The sequence below is a fragment of the Manis pentadactyla genome, chromosome 5, assembly GCF_030020395.1.
Source record: "Manis pentadactyla isolate mManPen7 chromosome 5, mManPen7.hap1, whole genome shotgun sequence".
NCBI lineage: Eukaryota > Metazoa > Chordata > Mammalia > Pholidota > Manidae > Manis > Manis pentadactyla.
In genome coordinates this window covers 95,881,608-95,905,044 of record NC_080023.1, presented here as the reverse complement: position 1 = coordinate 95,905,044, position 23,437 = coordinate 95,881,608, and the positions used below count along the sequence as shown (strand labels likewise).

Genomic DNA, 23,437 nt, shown 5'->3' with positions numbered 1-23,437 from the left:
GGAAAACTTTCATTTAAATATATAAGACTGAGACATCTAAAATGTATCCTTAATCATCACTCCCATTTAAATTATTGATATGAGATCACATTTCTGTAATTGTCTTTGAAAGGAGGTGTTCTATTTTCTTCTATTCAACCAGCCAAAGCTGATAAAAACCATACCTAAAATTGAAACATTCCATAATAAGATCTACATTTTTTCTATAGATAACAATTTTAAATACTGATGTATTTTAACCTGTATCTTTCATCTTATATACTAAATGCATTTTACTGCACTTTAATATAAATTTTATAAAGCAATTGATTTTTATATGTACTCTCCACAGAAGAATTCAGTATAGCTGAGGAACCAAGCAATATACTATTTTAGAAAAACTCTTCTCATTAAATAATCTAGTGGATGTTTTTCATATTTGAGAAAAATCTCTTACACTAGCTTCTTGACTGAATTAAGATTTTTATTTTAGATTAAGAAGCTTTCTCCAGACATTTCCAGAATCCAGTAGTTTAAATAGCATTCCAGAAAGCAGAAATTTGAAGGCAAAGAGTCACTTACCTGGTGACCAGGGATCACAACTGTGTCGTCGATCATGGCACTGTCCCTCAGGTACGAGGCATGGCTCAGGGTGTGAGACCTGTCGGAACTGAAGGATCGAAGGCTGGTAGGTTGGCAGGAGGCCATGGTCACATACCAACAGCAGTAGTAGGGTTGGGAGGATGAAATGATGAGCCGAGCAGGAGAGTGAAAAAAGCGGGCTATTAGCTAACAGTCCAACTTCCAGGGGGGCATAAATCGCAACCATGGGAGAAGGAAACAGGTCTCTGTGTTGTCCCACCTCTCTGTCCAACAACTCAACTAACACATCTTTTGACTGGTTCCTACCGCTCAATGGCTAGGGCACAAGGGAATCCAGAAGTTAAAATTTGATACTCCTAATCTGATCCATTTTCTTCCCAGAAATGTTTGAAACCAGCAACTATAATTTATGTACTGCTGGTAAAAGAAATTCACTCAGGAAATAATTCCAGGATAGATTGCTTAAATCTGTGTTAAATGTTAATCTCCTTCTAAAAAAAAAAAAAATATTAAGGGGAAAATACCCCTCAGAGAGAACAAAATGAAAGCACAGGTTTCATTTTCACTCTTTCCACTCTCTCTGTGCCTCTTTCTCCTCCTCTGGCTGTGAATGACAGAATGCTGTGCATTCCCCTGGAAGGTACAGAGTGAAATGAACTGTGGCCAGAAACATGCTTCCTGAGGAAGTGGAGTTCCTCTTGTTTGTCTCTGGTGTCCCCAACAATGCTGTTTCAAAAGACAGAACTGTTCCCTTTGCATGTCCTGTGTGTGCTGTGCAAAGCACCGGAGTGCTGGTTGCTGTGGAGATGGGATGCAAGAGCACAGATACTGTTCCTAAGCACAAACCCAAAACACAGACACATCTGCCAGCACAAAAACAAGCTGCCAACGGACACTGACCAAAATGAGGTTTGGTTTCAAAATGGAATTTAGGCCTTGATAATTGATGCTTTACATTTTTGGTAAAACTGAATCTCAAAGTTCTGATACCCATATACTCAAATGTAATGGGTAAACATCGAAATTAGCATAGATGCAATTGCATTCCTTCCTAATCAAATCTGCACAACTAAATGACAAGTAGATTGGTATCTTAAATGAGCAATATTTTATACATATTAGTCCAAGAATTAAATATCCATATTCAAAATATTAGCCCACTTTTATGCATATTAGTCTAAGACTTAAAGATCTGTATTCAAAATATTAGCCCAAAGCCCATAGGGGAAAATAAAGAGATAGGCAAGCTTTCACAATATTTACAGAAGCAAGTTTCATTTACTTTAGCTAGTAGCTATTTAGCCAGTGAAACACTGTAGAATTATGGAGTAAATGTCAAGTTTGCATATTTACTGGTAGAAAGCTTTTCATTTTCCAGCTATACCTAATTTCTTAAGCCATATACTATCATCTTCATGAGATGTCAATATAGCCAACTTCAAAAATCTTGGAGGAAATCATCACTTCATAGACAACGCATAGTAATTTACAGTCTTCTCCCTTTTATTCTGCTATAGGATTTATGCCCCCAAAGTAGGCCCCAAGTATTAGAGGGTAAGTGACATGAATCAAAGGAGTTGATTATCTTGTCATGTGTCATATAAATCGAAGTATTTATCATAACGTGATGTCTAAATATAATTTGGGAATTCACTATATTAGGTTACATAGGCTCTTTGAGAAGACTGAAGCTCCTGCCTGACACAGCTAAGACAAGAGCAACCCGGACACCTTAGCAGACTCATCCACACGGGTGTTAGTCCTGGCAGGTAGAAGCAGCTTATATTTGTTTTCTGCTTTCATCGGAGTACTTCATACACAGGCTGCTGTGGCTAACCTTGACCTGACCTTGAATTTGAGGACAGGAAAGAGATTAAATTATTGGAGAAGAGGGTCTTTAATCTCAGCAAAACTTGTCTCAATTGGTGGGCTGAATGAATTTTTTCCTGCTGCAAACCAGAAAGATAGCTTAAAATTTGCATGTATGTGTTTTGTACTGAGCAGCACAGATCAACAGGTCTTATATTCTGTTCTCCTTTGTTTTAGGCCAAGAGAGAGCAAACAGTGTAGGGGTCAACCCCTTGAAGTGATATGGCTGTTTATAGACTCAACCATCTTCCCACATCAAGTTCTGTTGGGCTCAGATTTACTAATTACATAATCTCCATCCATGGCTTTAGAATTCAAAGATCCAAATTGTGACTTTACACATTTAAAAGTGCTATATTTATATGAATGAATTGTCCAAAAAGAGGACAGGTCTAGAAATGCCTGCTCATGACAGCAAGTAGAGACTCTGTCTCTAGGTAGAATTGACTCTTAAATGCAGCACTGGGATAGTGGAAACATGGGCCTCAGAAAAGGAAATGGAGATTTAGCTTCAGAGCAACAAACTAAATAGTAAATTAAAGTACCTCAAATAAGACCTACCAATGTGGCTGCCACCACTGTAAATGTCTACTATATGGAAGAAGGCAGCCAGGTCTCAACTGCCACTCTCAGGGAGATACCACAACTGGGTGGATGTCTATCTATTGTAGGAATGAGGTATTAAAGGGCCCATTTGGCTGTGACTATGAAGCCACATTCTGTTATCAGTATATCAGTAATAAACGTGCATTACTGACATCCATCTGTCTGATACCTGGATTCTCTCTCTCTCTCTCAATTGGTTTTGAACCAGGAGGGACAAAGGGGTGTTGGTGTTATTTTTTGTCTTTCTTAAAGCCCCAATGGTAAAGTATACAGAAGAAGAAATGAAAGAGACAAAGTGACTTTTAACCACAAAAAGGAGATTAGGCTAGAGAGAGATATTAGGATATGGAGACAGAGGAGGGAGAATGAATAAGTTGAAATATCTCCATTCTCTTTGGCTTTATTCTAGCTATTCTGGTTATGGCCTTCTAAAATGCTAATTGGTTATTTAATCAGTTCATAACTTCTAATTGCTCTTTTTCTCTATGATGCTGCAGGATTTCCCTAAATTAATAAAGTTAGAATATTCCAGCAGTAGAGACATTATTCTCTCTGAAGGAATAATGACCAGCACAAAAGTTTGGAATAATTCAAGTCTCTGTAAAAGAAATTTCCCACTCTGATGTAAAACATCATAAAAATTTTTAAATATTCTGCAGTAGAGTCACCACTTTTTCATTAAGTCATGGGTCATGCTGTTCAATTAGTAAATTTACAATAACAGGTATCTATAAAAGTGTAAATTTTGTCTTGCTGTTCAGCTTAAGAGATGTACCAAAGTTTTGCTGTAGTCTTCAATTTACACTTTTTCACTGTGATCCAACTGCCTTATGGACACATATTAGGTAGTAAGTATCAAAGCTTAATTTCATTTAAAAGTATAAAAATTACTGTCTTAGCTGAAATATTTATTGGACATTCACTTAATAGAGTTTTTAAAACCTACTTAACAAGGGAATATCCAAAGATTTCAATGTATTTGTCTTAATACATGGAGAAGCTTCTGTGGTTCATTCTTATTTAGTCTTTTACACTGAATTTGGATAGCACTTTTTATTTGTAAACAATAATAAAATAAAATGGACACAAAATCCAATTAATCATAACTTGTTTCTGTTTTTACTCGACATATATTAAATTCCACCTATTTTTATTCTTCTGCATCCATGATGTTTTAGGTGTCAATCATTTTCTATCAATTAGGTTCCTTTGGGGAAGTCGTGCTAATGTTTTAACAGCCACAAGGTGGCGCTGTGACAGTTAAAACAAAGTCATGCCTGGGGCATGTCAGACTTTCATTCTAGTTAATATATTCACCCTTTAGCTCAAATAGTTATTCAATTTAATACATAAAAATGCTAATTTGAGAATAAATCCATAATTCTAGAACATAAGCACTCCTTGCCAACAGAGATATACATGTGCATGCATGCACACACATACACACACACACACACACACACACACACACACACACACAGCAGTGAGCAGGAAATGTGGATGTATCCTGGAAGGTTGTTTTCATGCTATGTAATACCTACCTGGGCATGGTACTATTGAAAGCATACCAAATAAGGAAATAATGAAAAGGAAAAAACAGTTACAGAAAATAGGTAACTTATATTGAATTGTCTAAGCAAAGTAAAAAAATAAATTTAGAAAAACATGAAAATGAGATGCTGCCTATAATATAATTCCATCCTGGAGATCATGAATATGTCTGGTGTGCTAGAAATGCAAGTGTGGACTTGAAGAACAGATTATGACTTGTCTGCTTTATATCCCAGTCCTCACATGCTGGTAAGTATTTAGTTTAAGTAGAACCTCAAACCACCAACCCCTGTTTCATAGAAAGTATTGTTTTAATTCTGTTTTAATCTAAGTACTTTCAAAGGAGAAAGGATCAAATCAAGCACTTATTCTTAATAAAAAAAGACCATACTGAAAACAAAGGCTTTTTAGCTAACAGTAATGATTATTCATAGATTATTATGAATTCATGCAATGTCATAAACATTTCATTTAAATTTGAAGTTTAAGATTCTTTTAAGAATCTCAGACTGTGAAGTTCAAATCTTTCGCTGTCAAAATTCAATACAGAAAATGCTGACCCATCACCAGTCCCCACCTACGCCCAGCCCTCAGGCGGTTCAACCTGAGGATCAACCTGAGGATCAACCTCTGTCTAAGTCATTGATGCTAAAGGGTCAACCTAATCTTTTTTCTTTTCTGCACCCACAACATGAAATCCATTTCCAGATCTGGCTAGTTTTACTCCACAGACATGTTTTCAAATTTTTCATTTCTTAAATTCTTCCCATGACTGCTACCACCGATGTTAAGAGTTAAATTCTTAACAACTTCACCTAATATTCCTGCAATAGTTTCTCAGTCACAGGTTTAGTCCTTCACAAGTCCTCTAAAATTCATCCTCTATCTCACTGTCAGTGGGACTCATCCAAAATGAAAATGTGATCTCCCTTCCTTCACACGTACCCTCCAGCTATGTTCCACTACTGTTTCTCACACACACCAGGAGCCTTGGCTCATGATCATATTAAGGCATCAAATACCCTCTGCAGTCTTCCTCACCATCATTACCCATCATTCTGTCTTGGTTTGCAGTCATCTCCAGGAAGCCTGAGTCCCAGGGCTCCAGTAGCACTCTGTGGGTACCATTAGTCCATCAGACTATGAATTTAGCAACTGCTAGTCATGTTTGTACCTCTGGCACCTACCACAAAGCCAGCCCTTATTACACACATGAATTGTTAAAAAAAAAAAAAAAAGGTAAGGCAGGAGGCACTGGTGCTCAAGGAAAGAGCCCAAGAAAAGCTTATTTTTTGCTAACTATCCAGTTAGAATTGACTATTCTTTAAAGTACTTATTTCTCAGATTCCAAATATGCTAGATACAGAGTAGAATAGAGCCAAGATTAAAACTACAAATCAAAGATTACTGATTAGTGGAAGACATTATACTATATGGCCAACAATATGCTTAACCTAAAATGGCAGTCATACTTTTGATGAGGTACCATGGAATGTTCTTACTCAGCTTGCCTCAAAAAGTAACAAGTAAAAAGTTTTTTTTTATTAACAAGTCATACTAGTGCTAATTAATAATAACCAAAAACTAACCTTGATGTTATATTTCAGATATTATATAAACCTCTCCAGGCTTGTCAAATAACAACCATAAACACTGGGCTCCTACAGATTTTGCTCAGATTGTTTTTTGTATCCAGGCTCTTGCAGGGTTTTGTTCTGATTCTTTTTCATGAAAATGCCAATTACAAGAACAGTTTCCTTCTGAATTTGTTCCTTTTTCATCCTTCCTCACAACATACTTTTATTCCCATAAATTATGACACTAACAACAAAAACTAAGAGGATTGGAAATGTCTATAATTGCCACTTAACAAGAGTGCCTAAAGTCAAAACTGTCCTTTATATTTGCCTACAGAAAAGTGGCAGATGATTAAAATCATCCTATTTAGAGAGCTCTTTACTTATCATGGCTCTGCTTCCTACCAGTTGATTGACCTTTATTAAGTTATTTAATCTCTCTAGGCCTCAGTTTCCTATTCTTTGAAGTTGTGAGAGAATGTAATTTGCTAACATGCAAACTGCTAAGAGTTGTGAGGTACCCAATACATGTCTACTTTTTAAAATTGTCATCATAAAAATGTATTGCACTCACTTCTCACTAATACGAAGTGAAAGCTTTACATGAATACCTGTCAGAGCGTCCTCCCTCCAAGCTGTATCGCAGGTAGTTCATACCGTCCAGGAACTGACTGCTGGGTAGAGAGTCATCACCCAGTTCTTTGAGATCCTCAGGCCTGAGGTATTCTCCCCCATCGCCAGTCATTGTGTCATCACCTTGAAGCAATCAGAGGAAGTTGGAGAAAGAATTATTTGTTGAATGTAACATTAACTACAAAATATGATTATGACTGTGGAAAAACATCAGCATCATAGCACTGACATCACTGCACACTGGAAGAAAGCAAAACATGCAATTAAAAAGTGCTAAAGCAGAGAAACAAAATTTGACTCATTTTCCTATCACTTACCAAGGAAAAAGAATTACCTGAATTGTAATTCTTTTAATATCAATTTTCTTTACTCATTTCTTTATCACAATAGCTGGTTTATACCTTACATTACTTAACAAAAGTATAATATATAGACTATTTAGCTTCAATACTTTTGTACATAATACCCAGCATTAAGTCTCTGCATGAAATTGGCAATATGGCAAGAATGTCTACTGCTCTAAAACAAATATGAAATATATTAAGTGGAGTAATCCAAGTTATAAGATTCACAAGGTGTAAATATTGGGGAATGAACATTAGAAGGAAGTGAGCAGATTGTGGCATTTTAATAAACAACCTGGAACTTAATTTGAAAAACATTACAGAACATGAAAAGGATGTTTTGTTGGAAACTAGCTGGCTTCCCAAGGTGAAGGACAGGGGGAAAAAAATGAATTAAGTAATTAAGTGACGGCAGAAAGACATGACTAAGTGTTGTAGCTCACATTTGGAAGTCTAAATGGTAAGGAAAAATTCCCTGTCCATCAACTGGAATAGAGTGCTTTCAAAAATACAGATTTGAGATCACTCAATGAATAATACCTCATTCCCAGAAATGCTCTATATATTACTAATATGTTGGGATGAAGGAGTAATATAGTTGAGATAAACTGTTTTTGATGACTCTTTAAGGGCACTAATCACACACTTTAAGCCCAGTAACCTATGTAAGGGAAAACTTGAAGGAATGTACCTCATTCCTATAATTAAATATTATTTCAACCTCATTTGTTGAAGTAACTTATAAATCAACACTGTTATGCTTTGATATCTGGAAACTACAAGATTCCTCAGTGACAGCAGCACATTTAGCCATGACCAGACTCTATAAGACAGTGAGGTCAAGAGCATGGGAATAAATTAGGATAAAGGGGGATGGTCACAAGGACTCTCTATCCTGGAAACTCTTCTGACTGCTGGCAAGAAAGAGATTCTCTGACATATCACTGAGCCCACTCCCTCCCAAACAAGTAGCACTCCTGCTGAGAAGTGGGAAAGTACTGAGACCTGAGGTAAGGAGCCCCACTAGGTGTCAAGTGTTTGCAGCAGAAGTGTGTACAAAGTGTGTACAGTCAAAAGGAGAAGACAGATGGTGCCTCTGCATTTCATCTCAACACTCAGCCATTCTGGAGTTCTCCTGGTTATTAGTACATAGCATTCCAGAGAAACAGTGTGCAAGCTTGCACAAAACATCCACTCACAAATCTTTGAGTATATGGGATACATAGGTGACATTTCTACAGGCATTAGTAGTTACATCCCTGAGCCCCACCCTGTAAGAGCTGTGGAGCTGAGGCAGCAAAGATAGGGATCAGCTCATGATCGATGAAGATGTAGAGGATTATGACTACATTTACACCTTTATCTCAATCTGCATTGTAGAATACTCTTAGACTGAATTTCCACTTCCATCTTTTCCTTCCATTTCTCTGCCAAGTCACTCCATTAGGACTTACTTATATTATGGCTGAGCTATTACAACAGCTTTCATACTAGGTTTGATTCCATATCCACCACTTAATACTTATGTGCCACTGAACAAACTACTGAATGAATTTAAGCCTTAGTCTCCTCACCTGAAAAAAAAAAATGAGGGGAAATGCATAGCATAGCCTATCTCATGTGGATGCTGTGGGGACTAACTGCCACACTGCGCCCAGCACTGTAGATGTCCAGTAAATGCCTTCTCTTCCCTGAGATATCTCCTTCCTTCCTTCCAGTTTCTTCCTAATAACTCTCCATCAGTTCATCACTGCTAGTTTAATCTTTATAAGAAAAACAGACTTGTTTCAATCATTAATTGAAATATTTAACATATCTTAGTTTCCGAGACTTTTCAGTTGGGAATTCAAACATTCCACAACAAAGCATTAAAGTGGAGTCCTAATGTTCCAGCCAGACTGAATGACCTTTTTGCCTCTCTGTTCTTTCCTACCCCAGGACCTTGCCACACTCCTCCTCCTCAACTCTCTCTTGCTAGGTAGAGTATTTTATATTATTCTTTTTTCCCTATATGCCAAAACTCCCCCTAAATATTTTCTAAAGGTTATGTTATCTTTACTCCTACCTTAAAAAAAAAATCACATAACTACTGATTTATTTTTAACCACATCTAAGATGTATCTTCATCCAAAAATGAAATAAACTGTATTCAGTTTAAGCAGACTGACTTAGCTATTAACATGTTCATGCTAGCTCAAAGTCAACTTATCAAAGAATTATTTTTTCTCTAAACTTGTATTTTAAGAAGAGATATTAGTTTTGGAACATTATTTATATAATGTTCACTAGGCAATTTAATTATGTTAATAGGTCTCAATAATAGTAGCAAAATCATTAATAGTATAAGCAATTCCTGGCTTTAAGCTTCCAAGTTAATAAAATCACACACTCAAAGGTACACAAACACAATTCTGTCCATGCTATTTCAAAAGAAACAGATTAGTAGTAGGCATCCAGATTGAAATATTAAGCAAGTTGCTTCTTTCTAGTTAAGAAAAATTACAGACAAAGAAAAGCTTTCACTCCAACAATTTCCTCTAAAGATACCTGAATCACTAAGTGCTTCCCCATCAATAGAGTGGTCACCAAACTGTTTAAAAGCTGTTCAACATATAAGTGAAGATAAGAAAGATGATTCCACAAAACAAAATATGGTGTACATATATGAATGCAACTGAGTTGACAAGTATTAGGCTGGAATAGAGAATTATTATAATAAATACTTGGAAATGTTAGCTTTGGCTATGCCATTTAATTTATTCACAATAATACATTGACCCAACATTTGCTTGTTCTTGTCGTAAGTTCTTATAAAAGCTGAGACAACTCAATGCCTATTACCAATAGGTAAACTAACAAATTGGTTCCGAATAAGGACATCTCAATGTAAAGTTTCACCTTATGACTATAATTTGAAGAAACTAAAGAATTAGCTTTACTATTTCTCCATAAAAAACTATTGTAATGGGCCTAACTGACACCATCCTTCATGGCAATAATTTTTCCAACATACACATGTGACATGTACATATATATATATATAGCAGCAATTTTCAAACACATACACTTGACCAATAGCTCCACTACTGAAATTTGGTTGCATGCTTTATGTACTGTGTTCATGATTTTTTTAGCAGATTTATTTTTGTTGTTCAGGAAGAGTCAAGCTCATCTAGTTGGAGAGGTAGGGAAGGACCCCCAGCATGGTGCCCAGCTCCACCCTCGGCAGGCCCTCATGCTCCTTCTACGGCAACAGGCTTCACAGGACTTTGAAATCCGTTGTCTTAGATAATTTTTATCAACTCCAAAACTACAGAGGGCATATTTTTGACTTAAAGATTCAAATTCTTATGTTGAATTTATATGACTTACTGCTGCACTCTTTTTAGCCTTCTCTAAGTCTGTTTTCCTCTAGACTTAAAATATATTCTGTACTTTGGAGCCAATCAGAAACAGAGATTTTTCAATATACCACTGATAAAGTATACTTTAAAGTCTTTAAAGGCATGTTAATAAAAAAATTATTTTAACATAATTAAAAATATATATTAATAATAATCATATTATCAAGTAGATATTTTAACAGATGGCCAGTTTCTAGTTTCTTTTTTACCCTCTTTTGGTCTTATCTTAGTAAGACATTAAAGATAATACCAGTTGAATATATACTAATCAGAATTCTCCCTCCCCCAAATGGCAACAGTAAATGTATTGGAACAAATATCCTGACTTTAAATGTTAAGATGCTGCCATCCACACCTACTGTACCAGCTTAGTCCCTGAAAAAAGAAGTATGGCTTCCTGTGTCAGACCGTGACAGATGTCACAGAAGATGGAACAAAAGTCTTACCCTCTTCATCAGAAACATCAAGAACCTCTGTCATCGTCTCAGGCACATTTAGCTTGTGTTTTTCAGTGATAGTCTAGAGAAAAAAAAAATTAATGCTCAAGCTAAAAACAAAACTAAACAGAAGATCAAGAGAATCACAGAAAAGGACATACTCAGCATCAGCAAGCCATCAGGCCCTGAGCATTCCATCTCTTCCATATGTATATTTTGGAGGCTTATTCTCTTTCATGGAAACTCGCTTGTGTTTTCCTGAAGAAATGATCATTTACTCCAGTGAAGTTGTACAAGAGAAAGTTCAGTAGAGTTCCCATTTGAAAAACAAATTCTTTAGCAATGGCATTAATAATCACATTGAGAAAGCAGATTAATGTTTTCAGAGCTTCCCTAAAATGAACTAAGTAGCCTCCAGAAGAGCTTTAAAAAGAAGCAATGAACATATGAAATTTATTTTTTAAAAAGAGCCAAGCCATTGGGAAGAAGTTGTAAACAATGTGAAAGACAAACTATTTAGACAGAAAATATGATGCATCTCTTCTGGGATTTGAGGATCAACAGCAGAGAATCAATCACCCTCATAGTATCTCATTGGTCTACAATTCTGGTTTGTTGCTTATTGGCCATTAACACCAGCATTCTACAATTGTCAAACCCACTGCCTTCTAGGCCTGACATACAATGGAACATTAAGAGACCAGGCTCTGGAGTCAGGCTGCCTGGGTTCAAACTCTAACTTCATCATTTATTAGCTATGAGGTTTAGCAAGTTTCCTTATCTCTGTGCCTCAATTTCCTCAACTGCAAAGTGGAATAATAACACTACTTCATAAAACTGTTATGAAGATTACATGAAATAAGAGCTCAGGAACAGTGCTTAGCATATGTTAGTACCCAATCAGTATTAGCTAGCATAATTTATTATTATAATTATTATTCAATATTAAATTAACATTAAAAATGAAGGGCTTCTGAACGTTTTAGTCATTTGGGCCCTCAAGAAACATTCTGAGTGCCTACTGCATCCCAGGCACTGCTTTAGACACCAGGGATACCAGAGTGATAAAAAAATAAATAAAAATCTAAATCTCATGACTTTAAATATCACCTAAAGACAGTTGAGTCTCAAGTTCATAACTGTGGTTTCTGCATTGAAAATGTATTAAATGTATTAACTGGTATTGTTATGCAAACTTAAAAAAAAATAAACTCTTGAAATTAGAGTAAAATCGTTAACTAAAGCCACCAAAATACAATAAATAGTTTGTCTAGGTCTTTAAATATGTTTGAATGGCTACAATGACCCTATCACCAATTCTTTTCTTTCCAAAAGCAGTAGAAAACTTCAATTATATTTACAAAGAAATTCAATGTATTAATTTGAAAATATATTCACATATACATGATGTATATTATCTGTGAATTAAGAGGGACTGATTATATCATCATGTGATACTATATAACCTTTGGTGGCTCCCTGTTCTCTTTAGGAAAAAAAAAACACAAATAAATAAGTAGCTGAGAAGCTTGGTGATACAGTGAGAAGAGGTAGGGAGGCCTTCTCTCTCACTCCACGCTACACCATGTTGACAGGTCATCATTCTCTTAGACTTCCAAGTTCTTCCATATATCCTTTCCCCTCTTTTCTTAACTCATATTCCATGTAACTTCCTTGGGGAAATATTCCCTGACCTCCCCGATGAATTTATTTAACTGTTCATCTGCTGTTATGTGCTCCTACAGCATTATGTATACCTCATCATACACAACTGCATGTGTCTTATCTGCCTCCCACATATGAGTGTGAGTCATTAAAGGGTAAGATTGTTTCCACAGAACCTGAAACATGGTGGGTGCTTTTCAAACATATACTGAATAAATCAATGACATAAAATTCTGCAAAATATACTTAAAATCTACATAATGACTACGTAGATTTTCTATTGGGTGATACCACAGTTAAAGAATGGGAAGAAACCAAGAAAGTGAAGTCTCATTATCCAGACGAAGGCACAGTGGAAGACTAAAGTAAAAAATTCAACCTTCTTGCATGTTGCCTATGAAGTTTAAATGTCTTTTTCACTAAAAACAAACTGAACACTGTAGGAAAAACAACAGCATCCATCCAAAATTCTGGAGAAGAGGTGGTCACTAAATATTTGCTGAATGGACAAGCTTAAAGAGACTATTATGATATACCACTTAATTATTGTCAATATTAATTTATAGATTTAACACAGATAAATTATAACCTGTTCTTTATATAGTTCTTTAATAGTTTTTAGTTTTAAAGAACATAATGTATGTTCTTTTTAAAAGTTTTAAAGAACATAATATGTACTTTAATAGTTTTCAACTCTAGCTGCATATTAAAATTATTAGAGGAATTTAAAAAATATTGTTGCTGGATCCAATCACAGACCAATTAAATCAGAATCCCTGAAGATAGGACACAGCTATGAGTAATTTTTGAAAGTTTCTCAGGTGGGTCTACTGCACAGCTAATTGGCAACCCATTCCCCTATATTTAGGGAAGTGTATAAACTGCAGAAAAATGATTTGCATTTAAAATATAGGACAACATCCTATTAACTTTTTTGAAACTTTTAAAAAAGTATCTAAGTGTAAATTAAATGATTAAAAAATGTGAAAGGATAGCTACTCTATTAGACTATACCAGAAAATCCATTTTTGCTGAAATGTTCTATAATATCTACTCTTCATGGGAAGCATTCCCACAAGAGGCTGCTTCTTCATTTGAAAGTAATTGATGGCAATATTTTTAAATCATTAAGTTATATTGCCTGACATTCTCAGTTTATATTTTCAGATGCTGATAATGGGACTATATCTTCTTTGAGCTTCTAAGAGTGGAAACTGCTGTTTTAGTACTATCAAAGTTATTATCAGCAAGTATCTGTGGCAACAGAGAAAGTAACATGTAGTGACAATATTCATCCTGGATATTTTTCTGTGTAGATGCTAAAAAAACCCTCTATATTGTAATGTAATAAATATAGTGTACATTTTACATGATGCAATGCTTGACCTTTAGAAGGCCATCAGTAAATACTCATTGAATGGATAACAAATAAGTCTTCCTACTCATGAGTAATATTATAAGAAATGGGTACATATTTTCCTTGAAAATGAAGCATCCTTTGAAAACTTGATTATCAAAACAATAATATGGTTTTATATAATGTCTTTAAATAAATATGATATTGGCAACTGCATCTGATTAGTACACAGAAAACAAGGTCATAATTAGATGATCATGAGCATCTCCTGTTGCTATAGAACTTAAGGTTCTGGGTCAAGGTTAGAAACTACTTTTAAAGTTAAGATGAGTAGTCCTTGTGCACAAGTTTAATAGGATATAATTAAATCAGATACTATGGCAAAACAAATAGGATTTAATAGGATATAATTAAATCAGATAATATGGCAAAGTATGACAGATGGAAGATTTAATGAGTTTTTAATATTTATCATAATGTGAGAAAGATGTAGAAAGTAAAATAGGTCCTTATCATGCTGTATTATAAATGGTAGGTGATACCTGGTATGTTCTATGCAAAAGAAAAAGCATACTGAACTGACCTTCACTTAGCCCATCCCCTGGCCAGCCTTCTCCACTGTACCAGATACTCCCAAGATACCACAGCATGATGAGGGGTCTCAGCGGGTGTGTCACCTCCTACTGCCCATACACATCAGCTCCCAACAGTAGACTTACAGGCTGAACTTATTCCCCAACCTATCTATGCCAACTGTACATGTTAAAATTAATTTTTTTAAGTAAATAGGATGTAAATAATATTTTTCTATAAAAACTAAGGTAAATGGCTTTGAAAGTCTCAACCTGAGCGAATCATCAAAAATAACTGCTCCTCAGGTATGTTTGAGACAATTTTGACAGATAGGAAAAAAAATACATCAAAAGTTTAAAAGGCTCTGCACTCAGTATAGTGTCTCTTTTAAGATAATACACAGAATAAATACTATACATAAACATAGATACTGTGTGGTGTATATATGTATATACACACACACAATTTAATATGTATTACTGATATTCTTTGTGTAAGAATGACAACTTAGCCTTTTAATCAATGGACCTATATTCAAAGAAAAAAAGCTTGATTCTGCCTCAAAAGGTGTCAAATGACTTTATATGTATATATTGCACTGCCATTTTTTTTTTATTAAGGTATCACATATTATAAAATATCATATTATATAAAATCACATATTATATAAATTCACATATTATATAAATATTATATAAAATCACATATCATATTATATAAAAATCACATATTATAAAAATATAAAAAAATTAATTTTTTTTATTAAGAAGGTTTCACAAGAAAAACAATGTGGTTATTATAACATTCACTCTTATTATCGAGTCCCTCCCCATACCCCATTGCAGTCACTGTCCATCAGTGTAGTAAGATGCCAGAATCCCTATTTGTCTTCTCTTAGCTACAGTCTTCCCTGTGACCCCACACACACCATGGGCACTAATTATGATATCCCACAATTCCCTTCTCCCTCCCTCCCCACCTGCCCTTCCCTAACCGTCCCCTTGGTAACCTTCTAGGAGTTGGTGAGTCTGCTGCTGTTTGTTCCTTCAGTTTTGCTTCGTTGTTATACTCCACAAATGAGGGAAATCATTTAGTATTTGTCTTTCTCTGCCTGATGCAGTACCATTTTTATGATTTCCATTTTAACTGGCTTTTGGCATAAGATGAGATTTAGTACTTCAAATATTTACATTTCCTTAACTGCTTGTCCAAGAATTCTCCAGTGTTTAAGTGGTAATATAAACAAAATATCATTTTTATTTTAGTCGCTTAGGAATTTATGCTCTACATATCAATGATTACATTCAACTTAGAACGTGTTCACTTAAAAAGTGTGCAAATAATACAAATAATTGATCATAGCTGATCAATAAGTTGAGGGATGAGTCTTTATCTCACAGTTCTTCCAAACTGCCTTAGGAGACTAAACTTGCTGGCTCCTACTGTCAGAAATGTGTCCCTCTTGTTCTGGTGTCCATTCCGGCAAACATACAATGATTGCTATCCTGGGAGAATGCTAAACTCTCTCACATCCCCTGCTGGGTCTCACAAAGTAAAGCTAGAAAAGCAAAGGTTAAAGAAACAAACCATGATTTCAAAATGTCTCAGAAATTTCTGCAGTAGTGGCTTTTCCTTTATAAACTGCAGCCATACTCTTCTCTCTACACAATTTTATTCATCCTTTGGGGTAAAGAACTCTGGAGAGGAATAGCATAGGAAACTTGCTTTGATGGCAAGAACTCACACAGCTGCTCACAGGGCACATTGTATGAATCCAGGGATGTGAAATTTGATGTGATATTTGTGCAGCTGTAGTTCAACCATTAGTGTGATTTAAATGGTAATCACACTAAATTTAATTTCATTAATTTCACATAATTATTAAGTTGTCTCTTGTGCTATCTGCCTATCACCAGTGAGTAGTTTCAAATTATTTTTAGTGAATGTGTAGCTTTAGAAAATGGTATTGGATATGATGCTTCTATGAAAATCAATAAAGGACACTATTTAAGTGGGTTTTATAAATAGAAAATTAGGTGAGAACATTTCTTTCAGATCCCTGTTAAGCTACTTGAAGCAAAGTCAAGATCAGTTATATCAGAGTGGTTAAGAACATGGACTTGAGAATCTGACAACCTAAATGTGAATCCTAGACACAAACTCACGATTGAAGAGAGGCAGAAAGTAAAAACAGGGCAGCAGCAAAAGAAGCAGCCAATAAAACTACCCATTTAGATAAAGGGGTACTCCTTTAGTTAATGTGGGCAATGATTTCTTATCCCAACTGAAAGACAAGCAATTATATTTTATATTTCTTGGCTTTTCACCTAGAAACTTGATTTCTAAGTATAGCAGTCTTCGTTGGGTCAGTGCTCATCTGGGCAGCATAGAGGACAATGGCTACCAGAAAAAAAGAGAGCGCATGGAGCGTTCTAAGGGTTTTCACACCTGCCTGGAGCTAGATGTGGTGATGAGCATGTGTCTGATTTCTGAAGGGTATCTGAACTGTTTAGTGACAGTATTTAAAAAGTTCCTCTTTTCAAACATACATCTGTGTAAAGTAATTTACTCTAGGTAGTATTTATGAGCCTGGTTTAGTTTTGAAATCGGACAGGTAAGTCCTATTGCTTTATTGATGCTGAAGAATTTACTTTCTTACAAAACATAAGTTTCGTTCTCCACTCCCACTAAACTGTAAGGTGCTGGTGGGGGAGAGTGATGTTCTCACCCCTGATGAGTCTCAGCACTTAGCACAGGTCTGAGCACATCTTCTATACCCAAGAAAAAGCAGGTCAAGACAGCAAAGAAGATTTCCACCTAGTGTTAACTTGATAAAAATGTATATACATGATTCCAAGTATGGAAAAGGTAATGAAGGTGACACAAAACATGACTTCTAAGAATAGATGTGCTTGGCCAATCTACCACTGAAGGCTTGACTTATCTGTGATATACACATTGTTTCAAAGATGCCAAATAAAGACATATATATGTAGGTCCCTAACATGAAGATTTTCCTGGTATAAAAAAAAAAATCATACAATAAAAAGCCATTAAGAGTCAGCCATATATTGTGACTCAGAAGTATAATGCTAGACAATGACAAGACTTGTTTTTCTCCCCCCTTGTAATAATTTATTGAAGCTCTGCTTTAAATCTTTAAAAATACTGCAGTGCTCTGGCCAAAGGTTTTAAGATTCTGCTTGAGAAAACAAGCAGTACTATTTTCTTCCATCTAAATTCAGTTTATGTCTTGCAGTTCATTAATAAATCATACTTTCACTCTACTTAAAATTTCATGTCAAACTAACTGAATTCCATCTACCTCAATGCGTGTCAACAGGGACTTACTGTCAGCTTAAGAACAAAATTGCCTTCTTTTTCTTTACATCTATCAAAAGAACCAAGTGTTCTAAAACTACATGCATCACTCCTAGCTTGGGACATTTACTAGAACTTCAGATTTTTTTTTATTTGTTGATATTTGATCTTGTTATCTAAAGAATATCTGATGTCCTACTGTGGCTCTGCTTTCCTACTTTACAAAGAGAAATTAAAGAGTTGTTCTTAAGAGTTCATGCTTAAGGAACAAGTTATAACTAAAGAAATGTAAAGAGAACAGCGCTCCGCTTTCAGCTGTGAGTCTCCCTCCCAGGCGGCCTCCCTTAAGCTTTGCTCCAGCTGAATGGTACAAGAGCATTATGACTCATTACCATCGTCTTCACTCTTCTGGAGTTTCTCTGGCAAAGGCCTATCATGATCACTGTTCTCGCCTAAAGAACCAGCAGTTGTATTCAAAACAGCAAAAGTAAGAAGTTTTAAATATGTGCTCTGTCCTTACACTGTTTACCTACGAAGCACATTCAATTTTTTTGAATAAAATATAATAATCATTTATTTACATGTATGAAGAATTATTCTCCTGGGAATGCATTTGACCCAGGAAGGAGCACAGTGTTAGGAGGATCAGGGTCTTTGCAGAGCTTGATGTGACTGCCTGGCTCAGACCACAAGTTTGCTGCGGAGTGTCCTACCACTTAGCAAGCAGTAGGTGTCACAGCCAACTATACAAAAGGGCAGTGGAGCCAGGAAAAAAAAAAAGTCGCAGAAAAAGAAACTAAATATTATAAAATCACTTTCATACACACATTTTATATGTATTTATGTTGACAAGGAAGCTAACAACCCGTATTAGTTGTGTAAATGTCCTTAGTCTACAAACTTCTATGTATGTCCTACAGTATATCACTATCACCAAAAGAAGTTCAAAACTAAAAGCTCAAAACATTTTATAAGTGAAAAAATATGTGGCCTGAAAACCCAGACAAGAGCGCCGAAGCCCACCCGCCCCTTTCACTCACCGTGGTGGTGGTGGTGACCTCCTCGGTGACCACCTTCAGGGTGTCCACCACCGAGATGTAGCCCAGACGCTTAGCAATCGCCAAGGCCGTGTTGCCATTCTGGAGAGAGTGAGAAAGAGAGAGACTGAAAACTGAGAGAAGGACGGGGAGGGACGTGAGCCAATGAGCTCACCCGCTGCTCCGCATGAGCCAGCATTTCCTTCCAGAACAAGGCACAGCCTAGGAAAATCACTAGTTTTTACCATTACATCTGAATCTGTCTTTGTAACTCCTTTAGACCAGAGCCCGGGTCGCCATAGTAACACAACGAGCTGCATCTGCCTGCTCTTTCTACTAAGAATCACTTGACGCTTTAACCCTAAGGTTGTCAAATATCTCTACAAACATTGTATTGTGCGTAGGAAAGCACCTCTCGCATTGAGGATGATGCCTCCAAAAACTATTAGCGGGTACCAAGTTCACTTACTCCCCAGAGGCCAGGCCACGTGCTGCAGGTACGCTGTTACCGCTGGGACCGCAGTAACGTCCTAGCTACAGCTGCGCTCAGTGTGCAACACAAGCCGGCGATCCAGGCTCCAGCCCCGGCCACTCGGGAGCCGGATTTGTTTAATTGCACCGCTTAGTTTACATTTCAATGGCTCCACATCCCAAAGAGCTTTGTCTCAGCCAGCAGCCTCGCTAAGCGGGCCCCCTCCAGAAGGCCGGGCCGGGCCGGGCCGGACGGGGGCGGGGGCGGGGGCGGGGGGTCGCCGCGCTGGCGGCCGAGCGCCAGCTGGAGCGGAGCGCCGCCCAGCGCTCCCAGGGCAGCCCCCGCTCCCGAGGGGACACCGAGGCCGGCCAGCGGCAGCCCCTCCCCGGGAAGGTCACACTCCTCTCTGGAAAGGCTCCCCAGAGGTCCTGGGCTTTCCGGAGTGCGGGCGCTTCCTGAAGGGGGTGCTCTGCACTCAGGCCGGGAGAGGAGGAGGAAGCGGCGCGGCGCCGTGAGGGCAGCGGCGCCGGCCTTACCGCGGTGGTGGCGTTGGGCTTGGCCCCGTGCTGCAGCAGGACGTTGATGATGTGCGTGTGGCCCTGCTGGGCGGCCTGGTGCAAAGGCGTGTAGCCGTTCTGTAGACGACGGTGGCGGTGGACCGAGCATAGGATTGCAGCAGGAGAAAGAAAACTAGGTTAGTCTTCGTTTTGAACTTCTTATTTATAACAAAACCATCAAGGATGCTTTGTTTATTTGGAGCTCAGTATCACCGGCAACCCATTTCTTAGCAGCAAACACTCCCTCACACCTTCTGGTCTGCTAAACAAAGAGAAGACTACTGGATGAAAAAGCAAGACTCACGGGCTCCGAGTTGTAACTGCTCTTATATTTTAACCCATTAGCATAAAAGTGGGTATGCTGAGAGAATAGGATTATCACAGTGGTTTCTTCCCTAGGAAAAAGGAGGAAAATGTTTTTATCTGAAACCTGCAGAAGATCATACAAGCCACCGCTTGCTTGATCTTCATGACTTCCCTAAGAACCTTTGGGCTAGTTGCAGGTTTTCTAAGTCAATGAAAGTAAGTCTAAATCTTGTATCCTTTCAGAGATCAACTTTGGCCAAAGAATGGCACACTTAGAAAATAGATTTCGCTGGACACTGAGGGTTCCTCTGTCAATTAAAAAAAAAAAGCCTTTAAAAACTAACATTCTGGTGTAAACTTTCACTCAGATGAAAGCTCTGTAACCCATGGTTTGTGAGGAGCTACTGTTAGTGTGACACCAGTCTTGCTCAGAATTCTAGTAGGTTGTAGATATGGTGCAGGTTGGCCACATAATCACATTAATTTAACAAGTTGCACTGAGATCCTCGGAGGCACAACAAAAAGTTAATAGCTATCATTTATTGAGCATTCATTTTGCGCCAGATACTTGACCTTATATTTATTGTCTCTTTAATCTTTATTATCATCCTGAATCGTGGGTGTTTCGTAAAAATGAGTGAGTAAATGAAGGAACAAATGATTGAATAAGTGAATTTCGTTGTCTTCCCATTTCAGAGATGATGGAACTGAAAAATAAAGTCATTTCTTTGCAATCAATCTAGGTTCAGATCCTGTGTAGACAATCATGATGGCCAGTGGCTATTAAACTATGTATTTTTATTATCTACCTGTGTCACCCCAATAAAATTTTATCTATCTACTTCAGATGCAACTGTCCTGAGCTCTTAAGTTCCGAGTAGCCCATTAATACCTTAAACTTGTAAGAGTCTATATCCCTTTGATGTAGTGTCACTGCTGCCTCATGACCAACATGCATGTCAGCTTCATGACAGTGTCTACGTGAAGTGTCTGCCTGCACAGTGGGCCACATGATTCCCTCTATGCTTTCACTGCAGCCCTTCCATCCATGGGGATGTAGGCATATGTTAGAGTCTATCAGTCTGAATGTCCCTCAGCCTGGAACTATACATCCCTACAATGGAATGACCCCAGGAAGCCTGGAAATACAAATCAGTAACAGCGACTCTAAGAAACTTACAGCTATTGCAGGCTGTCTTGCTAATGGGTTTCAGCCCCGAGCAAGTTTTCTATGGATTTGGTGAGACTGAGAATGACAATGGAATGTTCTTGGGGTGAAAGGGTTTATTACCAGCTTGTTCTCCCTGTGATAGGTCGAGCACTAGAACTGCCTCTGCATCCAACAGTCTTCAGGTCTGTAACCCTCCCCTGTCTCTGCTTCCTCCTATAGCACTGGGCAGAGCTCTTTATATAGTGACTCAGTCAGTAATAGCTTATTGCCTAGGGTGTGGAAGCAGTAGCCTAGCAGCAGGCCAGTCACATCATCAAGTAGTTTAGTTTCAGGCGAGGATCCTGGCCATGGGAACCTTCACTTTATCCACACAGGGTCTCTGCTTTCATATCAAGTAATACAAGGATATTTGATGAGCATAAAGTCAATGATACTTCTTTTCCTAAAAATTCTTTCTTTCCATTGTGTTTATGAATATTCTACAAACTGAATTTATTCACCTCTTTGGTATCAGCCAACTTAATTCATTCAGCCAGCATTTACTAACCACATGCCATGTGCTAAATAGGTGGCACAGCACTCACATAAATTGATAATGTCAAAGTAACATCTTGCCCTCAATAGCCCAACATTATGCTGAGTCCTCAATTGGCACTGCTGCCAGGAAAATGTCCCCAGACCCATTCACTCTAACCTTTACCTGAAGCCTCTAGTGCATTCATCAGGGAAGTCTTAAGCAACTCAAAAGCTTTCACATGATTATTTGGCTGAAGCTGAATCCACTGCCTTAGGCCATCCTGTTAGGAGCTCTAGACCCAGCTTTCCTACCAATTGTCATTGACCTTTGAACAACATGGGTTTCAACTAAACATATCCACTTACATACAAATTTTTTTCAATCAATATATTGGAAGACTTTTTTGAAATTTTCAACTATTTGAAAAAATATTTTCTTAGCTTATTTTATTATAGGAATACAGATATAATACATATACAAAATATGTGTTAATTGACTGTTTATTTTATCAGTAAAGCTTCTGGTCAACAGCAGGCTATTACCAGGTAAGTTTTGGGGGAGTCAATAGTTTTATATGGATCTTAACTACATGGGAGTAGGTGCCTCTAATCTCTGTGTTGGTCAAGGGTCAGGTATACTAGCATATCCCTAAATCCCTCTAGCCATTAACTTTCTCATTTATAAAATGGAAATGGCCAAGAGTACAAGTTTGGTGAAAGATCAAATATGTTGTCCATGAATGTTTTCTTGAGTTTATCTAAAGTTATGTGAAAATGCTAGTAAACATTATTTTGTTTTTCTTTCTAACTGAAGACCTCTATAATCTTTGTAATATATTTTATAAAGAAAATTTCCTTTTACATTGAACTTCTAAACCCTCCTTGCAAATTAATCATAAAATTTACCAAATCTGGTTTACTTCAAGCTGATATTATAGGGTTTCATTCTAATTTTAAGCAACAAAGAGGCCCATAAAACAAGTTCACTTTTCCAAATTTTTATACCAAGTCATAAGTGTTTGAGGAGTAAAGGCAATACATATGTTTGCATTTTCATAACAACAAAACAGTTTTTTTAGTAACTATGGTTATACATGAGATATCAGGAAGAAAACAATTCCTTTTCCAAAAGTTTCATTCTATGTGAAAAATTCTGAAGTGTTTATTAAAAGAACATCGTTTGAGGTATGTTTCTGTCCTCTCCCCTGAAGATATATGAAAGTATGTATTTACTTCCAAAAGCAAGTAAAATCCACAAAGTTGGTTTTTTAAAAACCTGAAAAATTAAAATGAGATTTTTCTCTCAACCGTGTCTATGTGAATGCAGCTCAAACCCCAGATAGGCAAATGATGTTATCTAGACATTATGTCTGGCTTCTAAATATTGTAATTATTTCAATAATCAAACACCTAACCAAAAAAAGTGTAAACGTTTTCCAGTTCTGCAAAGCCTCATTGT

The 23,437-nt window shown here is 37.0% G+C and overlaps 1 protein-coding gene across 24 annotated transcripts in view; it reads right to left on the bottom strand.

Moving 5' to 3' along the window:
- Window positions 1-23,437, bottom strand: part of ANK2 (ankyrin 2) — a 323,577-nt gene that overhangs the window by 56,449 nt on the left and 243,691 nt on the right. For 15 of the 24 annotated variants that reach the window (XM_036920818.2, XM_036920824.2, XM_057502564.1 and 12 more), the window contains 5 exons: window positions 19,965-20,063; window positions 18,960-19,058; window positions 11,013-11,085; window positions 6,797-6,941; window positions 562-664 (listed from right to left, as the gene is read on the bottom strand). In XM_036920818.2, the coding sequence (XP_036776713.2) occupies window positions 562-664; window positions 6,797-6,941; window positions 11,013-11,085; window positions 18,960-19,058; window positions 19,965-20,063 (519 nt within the window). Of the gene's footprint in view, window positions 1-561; window positions 665-6,796; window positions 6,942-9,709; window positions 9,764-11,012; window positions 11,086-18,959; window positions 19,059-19,964; window positions 20,064-23,437 lie in introns of all 24 variants that reach the window. The other 9 variants (XM_057502550.1, XM_036920816.2, XM_036920817.2 and 6 more) reach the window with 2 other exon arrangements.